This window comes from Polypterus senegalus, chromosome 15 (assembly GCF_016835505.1).
Source record: "Polypterus senegalus isolate Bchr_013 chromosome 15, ASM1683550v1, whole genome shotgun sequence".
NCBI classification, from domain to species: Eukaryota; Metazoa; Chordata; class Cladistia; order Polypteriformes; family Polypteridae; genus Polypterus; species Polypterus senegalus.
Window position 1 is genome coordinate 98,917,638 of NC_053168.1, and position 20,000 is coordinate 98,937,637.

Genomic DNA, 20,000 nt, shown 5'->3' on the forward strand with positions numbered 1-20,000 from the left:
GCCATCGTGTGGGCTAGCTTCGCAATAACTTGCAGCATCATAAGCTAGACTTGATTAACGCGGTAAGTGTTCGGCAAGGCAGCTGAAGCGCTGCATTATGGTATCTGTAGTTTATTGTGTTACCAGCGCTTCATATCCCCGGGCCATTAATAACAATAATACAGTATATAAAATGATCTCGCAGGCCGGATATAATTACAGTTACAGTACTTGAGTTTGCCACATATGAACTAAATAGAACTTGAAAAGATATATTTTTTCGAATGTGATCGCGCAATTCAGATCGAGTTGACGTGCACTACAGTACATCAAGCCCGCGTGCTATTGTGGTTTTGCCTGCGTGCCTCAATAAGTCACCCTCCCCTCGCTCTTACTTTTTTACCGTTCATCTAATGAATACACTGAGTATGGCTTTACCAAAACAATCATTGATGCTGAATAAAGTATCCATCGTTCATAAAGCTTCAATTGGTGATTTGTCTTTCTGCGTCAACCGCATATTTTTTGATACGTCTCAAACAAAGGGGATGCGAAGGTAAAATGAATCGGGAAGCGCGCGTATATACTCAGTGCATCCCCTCTCGGGAATCAAACCTCGGACGTCGGCGCTAGAGGCGAACTCTCTACCATTGCGCCACGGCGTGTGGTTTATCTATTTGAGCGTATGTAGATCCGGGTATATATATACATATATATTATATATATACCCGCGCTTCGCAGCGGAGATGTAGTGTGTTAAAGAAGTTATGACAAACCAATGGGAACATTTTAAAAATAACGTAACATGAGTGTCAATATACAGTAATTGTTTTGTGAGTGTTAGGAGTGTTGCTGTCATCAAGGATTTGATTATCATTATTTCTTTCAATCAGGTTCGTATTTGTAGGATGTGTTCAAGTTAAATTCCGTGTTTGTCAATAGTTGTAAAGATAACAAGTTTCATTCATTGATTCGTTTCTTACTGCATCAATAAACAGCTCGTCTTCCTCTTTATCTGAGACGTGAGACACTGCATACACGGGCTTTTTTACACTGTGTTCCTTTAGCGGGACATTGACTTTTTCCACTGTGTGCTTTGTTTCCGCAGTAGCTGCACTTATGAATATGCTTGTATGTATCACACGCTTCGTATTTTTTTGCTGCCTTCTCAATTGTGTAATTCGGTTTTTGTTCAGCACTCTTTGGAACTGTTGCTTTTTGTCTGTGCACTGCGTCATTTCACGTGAGCCGCTCGGTGTACATGCATCGAAGGTTTCCAGCTCTTGTATTTAATGTTAGCTAAGACCCGGCACTTAAAAGTTTCTCTCAGTTTCGCCGAGTTTGTGCCAAACACCACCCTGACCATCTCATCTTCCTCTGCATAAGCACAGTCCTTCACCTGTGAATATTTAGCGGCAGTGTTTCTATTGGATTGCTGCGGACGGACGGCCTTATATGGGCAGGCACTAAATTACGCCTCCCACGGGCATCGAGCAGAAGTTTATTATAATATATGGACGAAAAAATAGGTTCCAGTTATGACCATAACGTGTAGAATTTCGAAATGAAACCTGCCCAACTTTTGTAAGTAAGCTGTAAGGAATGAGCCTGCCAAATTTTAGCCTTCTACCTACATGGGAAGTCGGAGAATTAGTGATGAGTCAGTGAGTCAGTGAGTGAGTGAGTGAGTGAGGGCTTTGCCTTTTATTAGTATAGATTACATTAATACATCTTTATGACCATAGACTGTCTAATGTTTTTTGGATAATGACCTATTCTTAATACATCCGTAAAACTGCCAAGCATTAAGATTCCTAATTACACTAGTCTGTTAAGTGAGCTCCACTTTGCTGTGTGGAAAGTCCCTTAATGTTATAAAATTACTCATTATCCCACTGAGATATAAATACAAAATTCTTTAAATTCTGGTCTACTTTGATTAAGTAACATTGTGTATTTAAATTATGCCTCTTCTAACTGAGTAGACAATTTTCAAGAAAGGAGAGATGTACCCAAGGTAAGCGTCGACTCAGTGCATGTGAGTGCAGGAATGTTATGTATTTATTTTATATTCATTTGGTGACAATCTGAAAGAATGTTATTCATCTACAGGTGCATTAGAAATGGATAATATGTAGCACCTAGCTGTAACTATTTCTAACTAGGGGTTCAGATATTGCATTACATCCTAAAAACTGAGAACTGTTCTAAAATATTTATCTGGCAGGTGCAATATGCAGCTTAATAACTATTTAAAAAGAGGACAGAGGTGTCCAGTAGATGCCAGTCCTCAAAACAAAGAGATTCTCTGACAGGGTAGCATGATGCCGTTCAGTTTTATACAAGTTAGATAAACACTACAAAACTGCATGAATCAAATACACAGAGTATACATAAAAGTAGATATCAAGATGCTCAAAAATGTAAGAATTCATTTTTATTATTGCATTGCTGTAAAGTGAACAGAATCTTCCTAAAGCTGAGCTAATATTTCCAGATTGACTAAGACTGTAACACTGTTACTCTGTATCTGATACATTTGTCACAGAGAAATGGACAGAAACTGCACAGACTTAAAACAATACCATAGCACTTCATGACACAAAGAACCGACTGAACCTTTTCCAGTAGAAAAAGCAACCTGATGACTCTGCGCCTATATAATCCCATTTAAGTGAAACATTCTATTTAACAAAGAGTCAAGTGACTAAAGAAAGAAGTGATTTCATACTTAATTATTTTAAAAATCAAACCTTTGTCATATCCTTTGAAAGCCCTCAGTTTAAACTGAAATTTATGGCAGCAGAACATATGAAACAAGGCAAAAAATTTGAAGCATAACAATAAACAGACATAATCAACATACCATATCATATCACATGCATAAAGTTAGAAAAACGTACAATGAAAATATGCTCTAGAGAGGTACAAATGAAACTGAAGAAAAACTATTTTTAAGTGTCCCAAAAATAACAGACGAAAAGGAACAGTTTCACCGGTTTTCATTATAAAGATGGTATGAAACCTTGCATGCTTACGTCCATGTACTTTGGAAAAGGTTTTGTATTTGGCTCCAGAACTGTTTTAAATGGGCTACTGCTTCCTTCCAGTTTCTTTCCTGATAACTATTAAACTGTTCATAGCTGAACACAATGCCCTTCTTACGGATTCATGTAATCCAAAATAATGTAAAGACTTCAGAACAGAGCATATTATATTTCTTTTGGAGTGTTATAAATAGAGTTATCCAGTCCTTTCAATCGATGTGAATTAAATGAATTAAAGTTAAAATGATCACCAATAAAACTGAATAATTGTGGGTGGTTGCAGGTAGATGACTTTTGATATCACCACGCATCATTTGGCATAGGCAATATAAAAAATTATTGAGAATCCACATATTGGCAATAGGTAAAAACACTGAACGTCAAACTTCTGGGGAAAAAAAGACAACTTAAAAGTCTGCCTCAGTGGAATATATTTCACTTGAATGCTCTGAACAAATACTTAAACTTAAAAGGATATTTAACACAAGTAGAAAACATGGCAAATTGGATATGCCTCTTGAAAACCATAAAGGCATGGCTTAATTGAATCCCATTCATCATTTACCATATGTTTATAAAGAGAAATGATGGAAGGCAGATTGTAGCTAATTGAAAGGAATTTTACACTTCCATCTGTCAAAATACCTCATAGATTATTTAACTAAACTATTCAAATAGCTGATGTATGACTGTCTTTAAAGATCCACAGACACATCATTGCAACATAAATACCGTTGTTTCATTTATATATAAATAGAGACTGTTAACATCCAAAGAAACTGAATGTCCATCAGTCAGCAACGCTGATCTTGTTGGTTAGATAGAAAATCCTTCTATGCTTTTGCTACTTTATTGACTATTTGTAATTAAGGCATACCAAACTCACAAAATTAAACAGCAGCATGCTGGTGAACAAGTCTAGATTTCTTTTCTTTCTAAATACTAAAATAAAATGATGCATCATATTTATATATTTCTCCCTGGTTTTCCACTGATGGGTGATACTATGCTGTTAGCTACAGAGTGAAACAATTTCTAAGCTTTCTATCTTTAATAAGACTGAACCCGTTATTGTGGTTTACTAACCTGCTGCATGGTAACAGTTGCTAACATGCCAACAAAAAGGCTAAAAGGCAGAATATATTATTTTTAATAAACATGATTTAATATAATATTAACTCTTAAAGAATGCACTATAACTGTACCGGTAAGCCTACCTTTTGATGTTAAGGTGAGTTCAAGCCTTACCTCCAACTTTGGGGCCAACTGCTGAGCCTGGCTTCCTACTGGTGCTGCTACTAGGATTTCCAGGCTTTTTGGGTGCTGGAACCTTAAAAGCAGATTGGGCAGATGATGGCCTACTTCCATCCACTGACTCATCATCATCAAAGCTTTTGTCTGGAAAAAAAACCAAAAGGCAGCATTTTAATAAAAATGTATTAGGCAAGAAAATGGTGCTACTGGTACAAACAAGAATACAGCAGAAGGAAATCAATACTAATTATGAGCTGGGAACATTCTTCCGCTTCAGAGGCCTCACAAAAAAAAAAAAAAAAAGCATCACCAGACTACACCTGAAAAACACATTCATTGTGACCTGCAGGCTGGTACATGCACCTGCCCCATTCCAAATGATCAACAGTCACCCATATTATCAGTCTCCAGCCTCGTTTTGCTATCTGCATCATTTCCTACACCTTGCATTGCTTTCACTCTCCACCCAGCGTCTGCCACAACTTACAGTCACAAATCCGCTTGCAGATCAGTCGCCTCATCCCTCTGGACCAGAGGGGTGGGGAATAAATAAAATAGCCCCAGCTTGCTTTCCTTGCAGAGTGCCTGCTTTATCACATAGTCAGTAGAAGAAGACAGTGCATGAAAAAACAGATCAGTTAAAACCTCCCATCTAAAAGCTGCCCATGCCGAATCCTCCATCAAGGCTGGGTGCCGGCATCTTTTTTCCCCCTCATCTCCCTCCCACCCTTCACAGGGTAACCAGCAGCCAATAAGCTTTCAGATGACATCATTCTCCATCAGCTGCTCCTTCCTGCATATCAATTTTTCACTGAGCCACAGCCAGCCTGGCACACCTCCCTACTAGCAAATGACAAAGGCTTTAGAGCTGGGAAAATGTCATGCTAATGAGGCTTCACTACCATCTAATGGGGTTTGTTGCTTCGAGCCCACACCCCAATTACACAGCCGGTGGCTATGCATCCATAACAAGAGGCAGAGTAAAAAGCAGCATCTGAGGCCACAAATCCCACCAGAGAAAGGCAGGTGTTTGGGAGGGTAGAAGCATAATCTTGAGATGGACACGCAGGTGTGTAGTAGTATGACAGAACACACTGACAGTGAGGCCATCTATGGATATACACAGATATATTCAGGTGCACACACAGGTATATATTTAGGAATGCAGAAATTAATACACACTCAAAAAACATATCTGATGTAGTTCTGCTCCATTCACAGTAGTGCTAATTTATCACAAAACTATACACTGGACAAAAATGTCATGCAGATAATCTCTTTAGCTTTTATAGTCACAGAAGGATTATACAGTTGTGCTTGAAAGTTTGTGAACCCTTTAGAATTTTCTATATTTCTGCATAAGTATGACCTAAAACATTCAAGTCCTAAAAGTAGATAAAGAGAAACCAGTTAAACAAATGACACAAAAATATTATACTTGGTCATTAATTTATTAAGGAAAATGATAGCATATTACATATATACATACACGGATCTGGACGGTGACTCTGATAATTCTGAGGTGGTAGGCAGGGTTGAGGAGCCCCAACGGGCCACCTCAAAACCAGTTCCCAAAAAGAGAGAGGTAGTGATAGTTGGGGACTCAATCATTAGGGGGATTGAAGCGCAGGTGTGCTCCAGAGAGAGAGAGTCTCGCACGGTGTGTTGCCTTCCGGGAGCACAGGTGGGAGACCTCCCTAGAAGGGGGGATAGGCTCTTGGCCAGAGCGGGGGTGGATCCAGTTGTCATTGTCCACTTTGGAAAAATTACATACATAAGGGTAGTCTGTCAGTTCTGCGATCCAAATTCAAAGAGTTAGGTACCAAGCTGAGGAGCAGAACTCACAAGGAAGTCTTCTCCAAAGTTCTGCCTGTGCCACGCCAGTCCAGGTAAGATTGAGGAGATTAGAAGGCTTAACGCGTGGCTCAAATCTTGGTGCAGGGTAGAAGGGTATAGGTTTATGGGGCATTGGGACTCCTTTTGGAACAGATGGGACCTGTTCCGCGTGACGGGTTACATCTGAACCGGAGGGGCACCAATGTATTGGGGAGGCGTATGTGTAGGCTAGTCGAGGATTGTTTAAACTTGGGAATGGGGGGGCAGGGAGTTTAGGACAGGCCAGAATTTAGATCTATACATGGAAGAACAAACAATGGTGTAGAAATAAAAATGCATAGTAATGTAAATTTTAAGCAAACACGTAGAAGGATTAACACATTAAAAATAGCTTGCCTTAATGCTAGAAGTATCAAAAATAAGGTAAGTGAGTTGGAGTTGTATGTAGCAGAGCATAATTATGATATTATAGCAATAACGGAAACCTGGCTAAATAACAAAGATGGGGATGAGTGTAACATAGAGGGATACACATTTTTTAGGAAGGATAGACAGAACAGAAAAGGAGGTGGGGTTGCTGTTTATGCCAAACAGGAATTAAATGTAAGTCATCTTCAGTTGGATGATGAGCCCCATCTTAGTGAGGACATGTGGCTTCACCTGGAAAATATTAGGGAAAAGGTCTCATTTTAGGAGTGTGTTATAGACCACCCAATTCAGACAGTAATTTCAACACACATCTTTTAGTAATATCAAAAGGCAAGTTTACAGGGGATATTATAGTCATGGGGGACTTTAATTATCCAAATATTAACTGGGATAACCTTACAGATGGAGGAGCACAAGAGCAGGAGTTTTTAGAAGTAATCAGCGACTGTTTTTTAACACAGCATGTTAAAGCACCAACAAGGGGTGAAGCCTATCTGGATTTAGTATTCTGTAATAATCAGGATAGAATTGAGGGTGTAGAGGTGATTGAACCACTAGGGTCAAGTGACCATAATGTAATACAATTCTCAGTATTTTGTAAGAGTACAGATGCAAAGACTAAAATTGTTAAGTTGAACTTTAGTAGGGCTAATTTTGAGCAGATGACAAAGTCTAAGTAGGATAGACTGGGATAAGCTTTTAAATGTGGAGACAGTCGAGGAGCAGTGGAACAGGTTTAAAATGTTTTACATGTAATGCAGGACAGATACATACCTAAATTTGGAAGTAATAGGAAACTAAAAAACTCCACGATGGATTAATAAAGATTTAAAAAGAAGTTGCAAAGGAAAAACTGCTGTATAAGGCATATAAGACTAATGACTGCAAAGAGAACCGTAGCGTATGAGAAAATGAGGGCAACCATTAAGAAGGATATCAGAGAGGCTAAAAGACAGTTGGAGAGGAATATAGCAGATAAGGCGAAGACCCCAAGAGATTCTTTCAGTATTTTAGTAGTAAAAGAACAGTTAAGGAGGAGGTCAAGTTCATCAGGAATAGTAAAGGGAATTAAAAGATACAGACAATGAAATAGCAGATGCCCTAAACTTACATTTTTCTGAGGTGTTTACAAGTGAGCAAGTGGATAACCTGCCAGAGGTAAACACAACTACTAAGGAGGTACTGAGGGATTTGGAAATTGTAGAGGGAGAAGTGCTGCTCAGATTAAATAAGATGAAATCAAACAAATCACCAGGCCCAGATAATATTTATCCTCGTGTTCTTAAGGAGGCTAGTGAGTACATATATAAACCCTTGACACATATTTTTAGGAAGTCACTGTGCACTGGAGAGATTCCAAAGGACTGGAAAATGGCAAATATCATCCCATTATATAAAAAGGGTGACAGGGCAGATCCAAGCAACTATAGGCCAGTAAGCTTAACAAGCATCACAGGAAAATTAATGGAAGGAATTATTAAGGATAAGATTGAGCAACACATGACAAGGACAGGAGTTATTCTGAACAGTCAGCATGGGTTCAGAAGAGGGAGGTCGTGTTTTACTAACATGTTGGAATTCTATGAGGAGGCAACAAAAGGATACGATCAAAGTGGAGCTTATGATATTATTTATCTGGACTTTCAGAAAGCATTTGATAAGGTGCCACATGAGAGGTTGGGCATCAAGTTAAAAGAAGTGGGAATTCAGGGTGATGTTTTTAGATGGGTGCAGAATTGGCTCAGACACAGGAAGCAGAGGGTGATGGTGCGAGGAACCTCATCAGAACTGGCGATGTTAAGAGTGGTGTTCCACAGGGGTCAGTGCTAGGGCCGCTGCTATTTTTAATATATATAAATGATTTAGATAGGAATATAAGTAACAAGCTGGTTAAGTTTGCAGATGATACCAAGATAGGTGGATTAGCAGATAATTTGGAATCCGTTATATCATTACAGAAGGACTTGGATAGCATACAGGCTTGGGCAGATTTGTGGCAGATGAAATTTAATGTCAGTAAATGTAAAGTATTACACATAGGAAGTAAAAATATTAGGTTTGAATACACAATGGGCGGTCGGAAAATCGAGAGTACACCTTATGAGAAGGATTTAGGAGTCATAGTGGACTCCAAGCTATCAACTTCCAAACAGTGTTCAGAAGCCATTAAGAAGGCTAACAGAATGTTAGGTTATATAGCACGATCTGTGGAGTACAAGTCCAAGGAGGTTATGCTCAACCTTTATAATGCACTGGTGAGGCCTCATCTTGAGTACTGTGTGCAGTTTTGGTCTCCAGGCTACAAAAAGGACATAGCAGCACTAGAAAAGGTCAAGAGAAGAGCGACTAGGCTGATTCCAGGTCTACAGGGGTTGAATTATGAGGAAAGATTAAAAGAGCTGAGCCTTTACAGTTTAAGCAAAAGAAGATTAAGAGGTGACATGATTGAAGTGTTTAAAATTATGAAGGGAATTAGTACAGTGGATCGAGACTTGTATTTTAAAATGAGCTCATCAAGAACACGGGGACACAGTTGGAAACTTGTTAAGGGTAAATTTCGCACAAACATTAGGAAGTTTTTCTTTACACAAAGAACGATAGACACTTGGAATAAGCTACCAAGTAGTGTGGTAGACAGTAAGACGTTAGGGACTTTCAAAACTCGACTTGATGTTTTCTTGGAGGAAACAAGTGGATAGGACTGGCGAGCTTTGTTGGGCTGAATGGCCTGTTCTCGTCTAGATTGTTCTAATGTTCTAATATGTGAGTGGCAAAAGTATGTGAACCTCTACGAGTAGCAGTTACTTTGAAGGTGAAATTAGAGTCAGGTATTTTCAATCAATGGGATGACAATCAGGTGTGAGTGGGCACCCTGTGTTATTTAAAGAACACAGATCTATCAAAGTCTGCTCTTCACAACACATGTTTGTGGAAGTGTATCATGGCACGAACAGAGGTGATTTCTGAGGACCTCAGAAAAAGAGTTGTTGATGCTCATCAGGCTGGAAAAGGTTAAAAAAAAACATCTCTAAAGAGTTTGGACTCCACCAATCCACAGTCTTCAAGACCATTGTTAACCTCCCCAGGAGTGGTCGACCAACAAAGATCACTCCAAGAACAAGGCGTGTAATAGTCGGCGAGGTCACAAAGGACCCCAGGGGAACTTCTATGCAACTGAAGGCCTCTCTCACATTGGCTAATGTTCATGAGTCTACTATCAGGAGAACACTGAACAACAATGGTGTGCATGGCAGGGTTGAAAAGAGAAAGCCACTTCTCTCCAAAAAAGACATTGCTGCTCGTCTGCAGTTTGCTAAAGATCACGTGGACAAACCAGATGTTTTGTGGACGGATGAGACCAAAATAGAACTTTTTGGTTTAAATTAAAAGCGCTATGTTTAGAGAAAGGAGAACACAGCATTCCAGCATAAGAACCTTATCCCATCTGTGAAACATGGTGGTGATATTATCATAGTTTGGGCCTGTTTTGCTGCATCTGGGCCAGGACGGCTTGCCTTTATTGATGGAACAATAAATTCTGAATTATATCAGAGAATTCTAAAGGAAAATGTCAGGACATCTGCCTATGAACTGAACCTCAAGAGAAGGTGGGTCATGCAGCAAGACAACGACCCTAAGCACACAAGTCGTTATACCAAAGAATGGTTAAAGAAGAGTAAAGTTAATGTTTTGGAATGGCCAAGTCAAAGTCCTGAAATGTTGTGGAAGGACCTGAAGCGAGCAGTTAAATGTGAGGAAACCCACCAACATCCCAGAGTTGAAGCTGTTTTGTATGGAGGAATGGGCTAAAATTCCTCCAAGCCGGTGTGCAGGAATGATCAAAAGTTACCAAAAATGTTTAGTTGCAGTTATTGCTGCAAATTGTCACACGAGATACTGAAAGCAAAGGTTCACATACTTGTGCCACTCACAAATATGTAATATTCGATCATTTTCCTTAATAAATAAATGACCAAGTACAATATTTTTGTCTCATTTGTTTAACTGGTTTCTCTTTATCTACTTTTATGACTTGAGTGAAAATCTGATGATGTTTTAGGTCATATTTATACAGAAATATAGAAAACTCTAAAAGGTTCACAAACTTTCAAGCACAACTGTAAATCAAACAAAAGAAGCTAAAGGATACAGTCAGACCATGGTTCAAAGTACAAAGCAGGAAACTACTTCAGAGATGAAGTGTGTATCAATATGCAGACATGTACATGGACCCCTTGTACTAAACCCCTTAAGCTTATGCAAGCAAATTTAAAATAAAAATAAAAAAAAAAAGTCCTGTGCTCTAGCATGAAAGAGTCGAAGTCAAAAAATGTCTATGTGAGGTCAAAACAACAGAACAAATTAGCAAAATGCTGTACAATCTTGCATCCACCAAATTATAATGCAGCACCAATCCAAACAAGTGTGTAAGAGCGCATGAGAATTTTAACAGAATCATCACACAAGAAGATTATAGGATGGGTAATATGTAGCCTTACTGCTTCAGGCGACATCAACAACGGCATCATTCCTGTGTCATCCAGGCACACTGGCAGTGGCCCGATTTTCTTTTACCTTTTATCATTAAACTCTGTGCCACATTGTAACTGACAAGATCACAAGACAAAATTTTCTATATCTTTATCTGCCTGTATGTGCCTGACAAAATCCACCTACTTGCTGCTGACACAGTGTCTGAATATTATTTACTTAGTAAGTACAATTTTTTTTATATAGCAATAACATAACATTCTCATACCTGCTTAACACCAGAGTTCCTAAAGCCCACGAAAAAACTTGGCCCATCTTAAATGCCTTCACACCTCTCCCATCAGCTTCTTTTGTTTTGTAAATGTGTCGATCAACACAAGCAGCCTACTTTCCCATCCCCCCTCCTTGACAGAGTTTGGCTCACAGGCAAAAAGTTCTCCCAGCTCAAGCCAAGGCTCCTTATCTGCATGTGATGTGCCTGGAGTTGGATAGGGTCAATAATACAGTATATTGTTATTTGGAATGCATACATTTCATGTGTGTTCCGTGTCTACAAATATCTTGGTAAGTGTAGGATGAAAAGAAATGTGAGAAATGCTGAACACATATCTTAAGCCGAAACCTTTTCTATGTTATACTAATAATGACGAGAAGTGCATAATGTGTGACGACTTTAGTCCAAATATCAATTAAACATGTGCGCTTTTATTCAAGAATATAACCAAAGAAAAAAAAATAGATTTTTTTGACACTTGCTGTCAAGTGTCAAGGAGTTAAAAACTCAAATGCCAATTGACAGGAAGTTGATATGTATTCTTGAATGGTGCAGAAGTAAGAACTGCTGCCTTATAACTCAAAAGGTACCAGGTTCGAGAAAGAGCACTCCGTGTTTTGGGTAGTGAGCTGCTAATATTATTATTTGTACAATATAATAAAAACATACATTTGATTTTTGAGTCTGTGACACTTGGTGTAAATTTTGGCTATTTGTAAAAGTTAGCACTGTTTTTTTTTTTTAATTCAGTTTTATTCTCTCAGTAACGTTCACGTGGTTCAACGAACTTCCTCTCCCTCTTTGAGTTGATGGCATTGATCTCCATTCTTTTCACAAGAGCAGCACTGTGGCTGATGCTTGCTCAGAACTGTTTGTTGTACTGGCAATCAAAGAGACCATGTCCTGTGACTACTATTAGACTAGACAAAGGCAGGACCATAGCAAGAGACAGCTTCTTTACAGCGCTTTTGCAAACTAATAGACTGCTGTAACGCAACACAACTCTACTTGGCGCCATAAGTAAAATGGGACTTCCACCTAATAAAAACATAGCCAAACATGGGAAAAGTGTACAAACTTTACACGGACTATGATCAGGTGAAGTAGCTGAATCAAGGACACTGATGCAGCAGCACTAGTCAATTTGCTATTGTGCTGTCCAACAATGCTAAATAGTAATATTAAAAACAAATGAAAACTCATTCACTCTGTAACATTAAAAAACTCTGTTAAAAAAAAACAAACAAAAAAAACAACACCATAACATGCACATCTGCTTTCTACCTTTGACGGGGCCCGTCTATTAAATTGTGTAAAGCTTTATTACCATAAGTGGCCATGTGTAACCACTATCTTTGTGAAAGGTGCTATCACCAATAAGCATGTGGGTAATGCCCCAAAAACAGGACAAATCAACAGCATTAAAATGAATTCAATTTTGAGGAAACTTACAGAGAGATTAGTATAGAAATCAGTATAGATATTCCATGGACAACACTGGTGTTAGGTAGCAGTGTGCAACCAGAATAACAAGTATCTAATAAGCAACTCAATTTAGCATAAACAACTTACAGTTTGCCTTTACTACGCTAGCCCTGAAGTGATTGGATAGTGGGGAAAAAGAGCTATTTTACTGAGGGTCACGGCACTGTTAGAAGTAATGGCCAAAGTTGTATTCTGCAGGTCTAAATGAAGAGGGGCTGGCTAAATGAACAAGACACCACACAAAAGTATACAAAAGCCCAAGACAAAGATTGTCTTCCCCACAGTCAACTATAGTACAACTTGTCCCATGCCAAAGTTTCATCCACTATACTGGCAGACACTACCTTCACCTGTAAGCTTCTCAACAAGTTGTTGAAAGTACCTGATGCTAAACTGTAAACAGTCTGCAACACACTACTTACTGCTTGTATCACACAATATAAATGCAGAATACAAATCAGTACAACACAACAATGCTTACTCCCTTTTCTACCCTAATCTATAGAAGAGGATAAGGACAGAAAAGCTTAATCCTCTTTCCATCATGGTAGATTAGTCTAAATCCAGGAGGGGAATCAAGGACAACTCATAGTCATAGTCTTCACGTAATGGTCAGAACTATTAAAAGCAAAAAAAAAAGAAAAGTTAAGACCATACACAAATACTAGACCACATAGTGTCCCAAATACAACCCACCTGAAACACACTATTTACACAACAGTTCCTTTAATAACATTAATTTACCAAGATATAAATAAGTAAAAATGAGAATTTTGAAGCAGTGTGCAACCAGCAGTGCAAATTAAACCTTGAGGCATGCTGTTCTGATAAGACTGTCTAGCTTTTTATCTACTTAAATATTGTAAGTTCTGACAATATTTTAAATTCTACTTTTCTAAAGCTAGATAGTTTACAAGCAAACAAATACTAACCAACCAAAAATATACTCTGATGTTACAGTTGAAGAAAAAAAAAAATCAGTGATAGAAGAATCTTTTAAATATTTACAAAAATTAACAGAAGAATCTTCTGCAACCTATTATGAATGCAAGTAGCTTTGTACAGCACCTTAAATTCTAAACCTGAAAAGAAAAACACTTCGTTAGAAGATCAATAAAATTAAATATTAAACACTGCCCTGGACAAGACAAACAGGTAGACACAGAATATCAAAAATAAAAAAACAAGACATAGATTTTTTATATTTTAAATAATACATTACACAGAAGAATATTAAGACTTGACAGCAATGTTTCTGGATCACATGAAACCTATGCATGTTTGATTTCCATGTGCAACATAATGAACAACTGATAAAATAAGAAAACACACTGCTGTTATCCAGCCCAGCCAGAAGACCAGCTGGATGGAAGGACCGGCACAGAGAGCATCCACAAGGCACTACTTTCCCCAGGATGCTGGAGGGCAGCCCTCCTGAGAGGCGGTGGCACCATGGTTTCCCACAGGGCACGCTGGGAGTTGGAGTCTGGCATAACCCTGTTGGGTTCTGTGGGCAGGAGAAGGGAGAAATGTACAATCCTACTTTGGGTTTCCATCATACCTGGGAGTACTTCCAGTTAATTCTGATGAGCCACCTGGAACACTACCAGGTGTAACATAAAAGGAGCTGTCTCACTCCATTCAAGGAGCCAGAATTGGGAGGAAGAGGGACTAAGCTTGCTGGAGGAGGAGTGGCGGTGAAAAGGAGAAAGATTGTGCTGCTGGGTGCTTTATACTGTTATGTTGTGGGGAGCAAGGGAGAAGAGCTAAGCTACCCTACTATAAATAAAAATGTGTGTTTCTGAACATGTGGGATCTGTGGCTGTTGTGTCTAAGGTTTACATTAGCAGTTTTCCAGCACAGCCATATTCATTCACTCAAGCCATCAAGAATGTGTAAATTAATCATGGGAGATTTATGTATAAACTCTGTGTAAGAATCTTTTGGATAGATAGTAGTATTGAAACAATCGATTGACTGAATAATGCCCTTGAAATCAAAAATATGCTAAAATGTAATTATATATGTGTAACCCACTACCCTGGAAGAAATGGTGAATGTAGAGATTAAGATCTATTTTTATTGCCATCCATTCAGGCATCCTAGCTACCGTGCCAGGGTTGGCAGAATGCTTTCATGCATTCCAGCAACCAGTGTACCATAAGAGAGACTGTCCAGTGGACACACTGTCAATCCCTCTCAGATCACAGGTTATATCGAACAAAGTAAATATGTTTTCATTTTTACATTTCAATTTACATATAACAGAAACTGAATGCATATAGGAAATTTGGCCAGAAGCACTTAATTTCTTTATGAAGAGCTGTAAATCATTGTTGCTCATTTGATACATCTAGATTTAGGATTTTTAATGTTAACAACTGCGTATTTGTATGCTTTATAAGAGCTTGTTGACACTGTTAGAAAATATGCATTTTGTGTGTTTACTTATGGATATTGCAAACTGGCCATAAATGCTATTAATGTAAGTTACTTGTGGTTTATTTATTTATTTCTACTTATAGCATCTGACAAAACAACTGGTTTTAAAACAAGTCAGGCAGTGACGTTTTGTTTTTAAATCACAAGTTTATGTTCAGTTTCAAAACAAAACTTAGTGAAATAATTTCCATGTTTATTTTTAGCTTAGAAAAAAAATGTATTTTAACAATAAGATGACAATATAAAGACCATGATAATTTTGGTCACCATAATCGTGATATGAAATTTTGATACTGTCCCATCCCTAACAGATTCATATACTCATTTCAATGTTAAAGTATCATAATTGTTCAATGGTGAGATTGAGTGTTTTTGTTTAGTAGCAAGAAAGAGACTGTATCAGAACACATGCAGACACTGTGCAAGAATGTCTTAATTTCAAGGGATTCTGCTTCTTTATGACAACACTGTGACAGCAAACAATTCCAGAATTGATGTTCTTCCATGTTGATAGAATACTGTGATACAAATCTAAGTGATCTACCACATGTAACACTTTTAGATTCATGTGATTCATATAAATATTCTTGCTCTACCGTACAAGTGTGGCTTGCTTTTTCAATAAATGTCAGGAGTTACATCATTTTACACATGCTCTGCAACAGTAGTTGCTTGTTAGAACCTGAGGAAATAACAAAATAAAGAAAAAACTATCAAAATTGTTTATCTAAAAATGCTATATAAAACAAAGCTAAAAAAGTGAAAACAACACTAAGTAGACTCAGAATCTAAGGCCTAGTAGCTTGGTTTTTAGGCTGAATGACAACACCACAAATACATTTGCAAAAATGCTTGTCATATAGGCCATAACAGGAAATCACTGTATTGCTTACCCTTACACTAAACTGTTCTTCAGTCCAATGAACAATCACAAGTATTTATTAACCACAAAAAGCTTGAAGCCCATTTGCAAAAGAGGTGAAATGAGACATTGGGTAAAAGAATATATACCTGTTAACACAGCATCTAATTGTCGCTCTTCACTTCCCCAGTGGAGAGATAATACATTGGTCAGAGGAATGATCATCAGTTAAAATTATACTTTGCAGCTTAGTGTTCTACACAGATGCCTCAAGAAGACAAGTTCAACAGACAATCACTGCCCAAAGTGTGAAGGGTTCATTAATAAAATAAGTGTAGCAACAGTCAAGATTATTTATGGTGTGAACAGTGCAACATCATGTACTTATCAGCTGCAATTACATGGCAAGAGGCACTTTGGGAAGAGAGATGACCACAAAAGGTTAAATGCTTTCTGACACAGGACTATGTAGACACGACCTTGGTTAGCTAGACTGCCAAATTAACATCTACAGTAGAGGTATTATACTTTATTCTGCATTACATATTTAAATAAAGAGGACACATAACTGATCTTCTGAATTCTGTTATTTATATCTGAAACTAAAATAAAACCAAACGTGATCTGGTAAAAAGAAATGCAGTAATATGCAATACAGAATAATTAAAAAGCAGACACAGTTGTTTATATTGTAAACTACTTCACTATTCATCATAATATTGACATCTGACAGCATAGAAAACAAAATTAACACAATTTTAAAAGTATGCACAGCCCAGAACATGCATTAATAAAGTATAGTAAGAATTTGAATGCTCATGGCAGAATATATGTGCTATGAAGAAGCAGCTGCTTTGTTTGGAGGGGATCTTTTCCACTAACCTTTAAATCTTACTCGTAAACCACTTTTTCAAGATCAAGTTTGTAATTCGGCACAAGGTCTAAGTAGACTGGAACAAATCATTTACTTCAGTTTAGAGAAAACCTACATATAAGCAGTTGTACTGAACTGAAATTTAAGTGTGACTCACACAGTTACAAGTTGTGAATGAAAATGTCAGCTGGAGAAGCTGTATGTAATACTGAAGCTCCTGTCACCTTCAGGCTCTTATATGAAATGAAACCTTTACAAATGACGCAGCTGTACTGCAACCGAGTATAACTCAAATCAGCTCAGCTAGTTTCTTTTTCTTTTTTTTTTACTGAATGGAAGAGCTTAATACCAGGGACACCCGAGTGTTCCTCAGACAGACTACTTCATTGAATTTCACTGAATGTTAACTGACTGAGCAAGGTTACTTCACTGTTTTTTTTTATACCACAAAGCCCTGTACTGTAGCAATTTGAGAATTATTTAAAAATGATTATACCTCTAATGTGTATGTGTAAATCTAATCTAAATAAAAAACTAATTACATTCTAGTTGCACAGCGGGCAAAAATTATTTTTGACTTTTTTCAATTTCCCTTTTGGCACACAAATCCAAAGTATTCCTGTAATGAGACACACAAGCTATACTGCTTTGAGTGAAATAACAATGAAATTATATGATTCAACTTTATTGTCATTGTACAAGTACAAAAAAGTAGCTATTACTAACCCCTTGGAGGCAGAGTACAGAGTCAGCTATTGTACAACACGCATGGAGCAAAATATAGCAGGTTAAGGGTCTTTCCCAAGGGTCACATAGAGTAGAAAATATACTGTAACTCAGAAACAACACAATGTCCAGCAACTGTAATAACCCCAACATAATCAAAAAGTTTTGGCCTATTATAACTCATCTATGGAAAAACAGACAGCAAAGAATCTACCTAGTTTCTAGACCAAATGAGAAGACAACCTCTTAACAAGCGTATGTTTTTTGTGTGTGTGTGTGTGTACGAAAAGAGTATGCAATGTTTTTCTTCATCTGGCAAAAGTCGTAAATAAATACACAGTGCACTTTTGTATCTGATAAAGCAATGCACACATGATATTAAATGTCCCAGGTCAGGAGTTCATTTCATGGGGTTTACAGTTTCAGGTTTTTTTTGGTTAGTTTTATTCTGGTCAAAGTGTCTTCCAGTCATTCAAAGGCATGTAGTGCAACTGACAGGTATCTCAGACTTGCAATTTCAACATCCAAAACCAGCAACAGTACTTTAAACTGTGATTAGTGATAATTTAAACAGTCAATTCCTAACAAAAAAGAATAACAAAAAAGCAATAATCAATAGATATTTGTCATTATAAGATGCAAAGTACATGTTCAAATTCAATAAATCTAGGGTTCTTATTAAAGTTTATCTCTCAAATTAAAATTGGTTTACAGCTTGAGAAAGGAAGGAGTGAGGAGATACTTAAAAGTTTAAAATGCTTTGATCCGTCATTCATTATCAGGAAAAAGATAGCCAATCAAATGGGTGCTATATCCCAAAACCCAGTGTTCCATGTGCATTTTAGTATAAATACGGCACATCTGATTGAACAAAGAGAAGGAGAAAAAAAAAAGACAGAAGTGACACAAGAAAACAAAATCAGATATCAGAGATGCGAGACCATCTGATTTAGACGTCAGAAAATGCAACCTATGAACAAAACCTACAGCTAAATCAAAAAGCCGCATATGACATCACCCCTTGACACTACTGATTTTCAGAAAGCTTTCCTAAGACTGTTTATATCCAGGCTTTATATATATATATATATATATATATATATATATATATATATATATATATATATATATATATATATATATATATATATATATATATATATATATATATATATATATATATATATATATATATATATATATATAGAGATATATATATATATATATATATAGATATATATATATAGAGATATATATATAATATAGAGATATATATATATATATAGAGATATATATATATATATATATATATATCTATAGAGATATATATATATATATATGTGTGTGTATGTATGTATGTCCATCCATCCATCCATCCTCTTCCGCTTATCCGGAGGTCGGTCACTGGGCAGCAGCTTAAGCAGAGAGGCCCAGACTTTCCTCTCCCCGCCACTTCTTCCAGCTCTTCCGGAGAATCCCATGCTTCCCAGGCCAGCCAGGAGACATAGTCCCTCCAGTGTGTCCTGGGTCTTCCCCGGGGCCTCCTCCCGGTTGGACGTGCCTGGAACACCTCACCAGGGAGGCGTCCAGGAGGCATCCTGATCAGATGCCCGAGCCACCTCATCTGACTCCTCTCGATGCGGAGGAGCAGCGGCTCTACTCTGAGCCCCTCCCGGATAACTGAGCTTCTCACCCTATCTTTAAGGGAAAGCCAAGACACCCTGCGGAGGAAACTCATTTCAGCCGCTTGTATTCGCGATCTCGTTCTTTCGGTCACTACCCATAGCTCATGACCGTAGGTGAGAGTAGGAGCGTAGATCGACTGGTAAATTGAGAGCTTTGCCTTACGGCTCAGCTCCTTTTTCACCACGACAGACCGATGAAGAGCCCGCATCACTGTGGATGCCGCACCGATCCGCCTGTCGATCTCCCCGCTCCATTCTTCCTCACTGCGTGAACAAGACCCCGAGATACTTGAACTCCTCCACTTGGGGCAGGATCTCTCCCCAACCCCCGAGGGCACTCCACCCTTTTCCGCTGAGGACCATGGTCTCAGATTTGGAGGTGCTGATTCTCATCCCAGCCGCTTCACACTCAGCTGCGAACCGATCCAGAGAGAGCTGAAGATCACGGCCTGATGTAGCAAACAGGACAACATCATCTGCAAAAGCAGTGACCCAATCCCGAGTCCACCAAACCGGACCCCTTCAACACCCTGGCTGCGCCTAGAAATTCTGTCCATAAAAGTTATGAACAGAATCGGTGACAAAGGGCAGCCCTGGCAGAGTCCAACTCTCACTA

General features: G+C 38.1%; 1 protein-coding gene across 35 annotated transcripts in view; it reads right to left on the bottom strand.

Moving 5' to 3' along the window:
• clasp2 (cytoplasmic linker associated protein 2) overlaps positions 1-20,000 on the bottom strand; it is a 271,813-nt gene that overhangs the window by 97,917 nt on the left and 153,896 nt on the right. For 30 of the 35 annotated variants that reach the window (XM_039736300.1, XM_039736302.1, XM_039736280.1 and 27 more), the window contains one exon: positions 4,275-4,424. In XM_039736300.1, the coding sequence (XP_039592234.1) occupies positions 4,275-4,424 (150 nt within the window). Of the gene's footprint in view, positions 1-4,274; positions 4,425-4,767; positions 4,963-20,000 lie in introns of those variants that run through there. The other 5 variants (XM_039736306.1, XM_039736305.1, XM_039736304.1 and 2 more) reach the window with 1 other exon arrangement.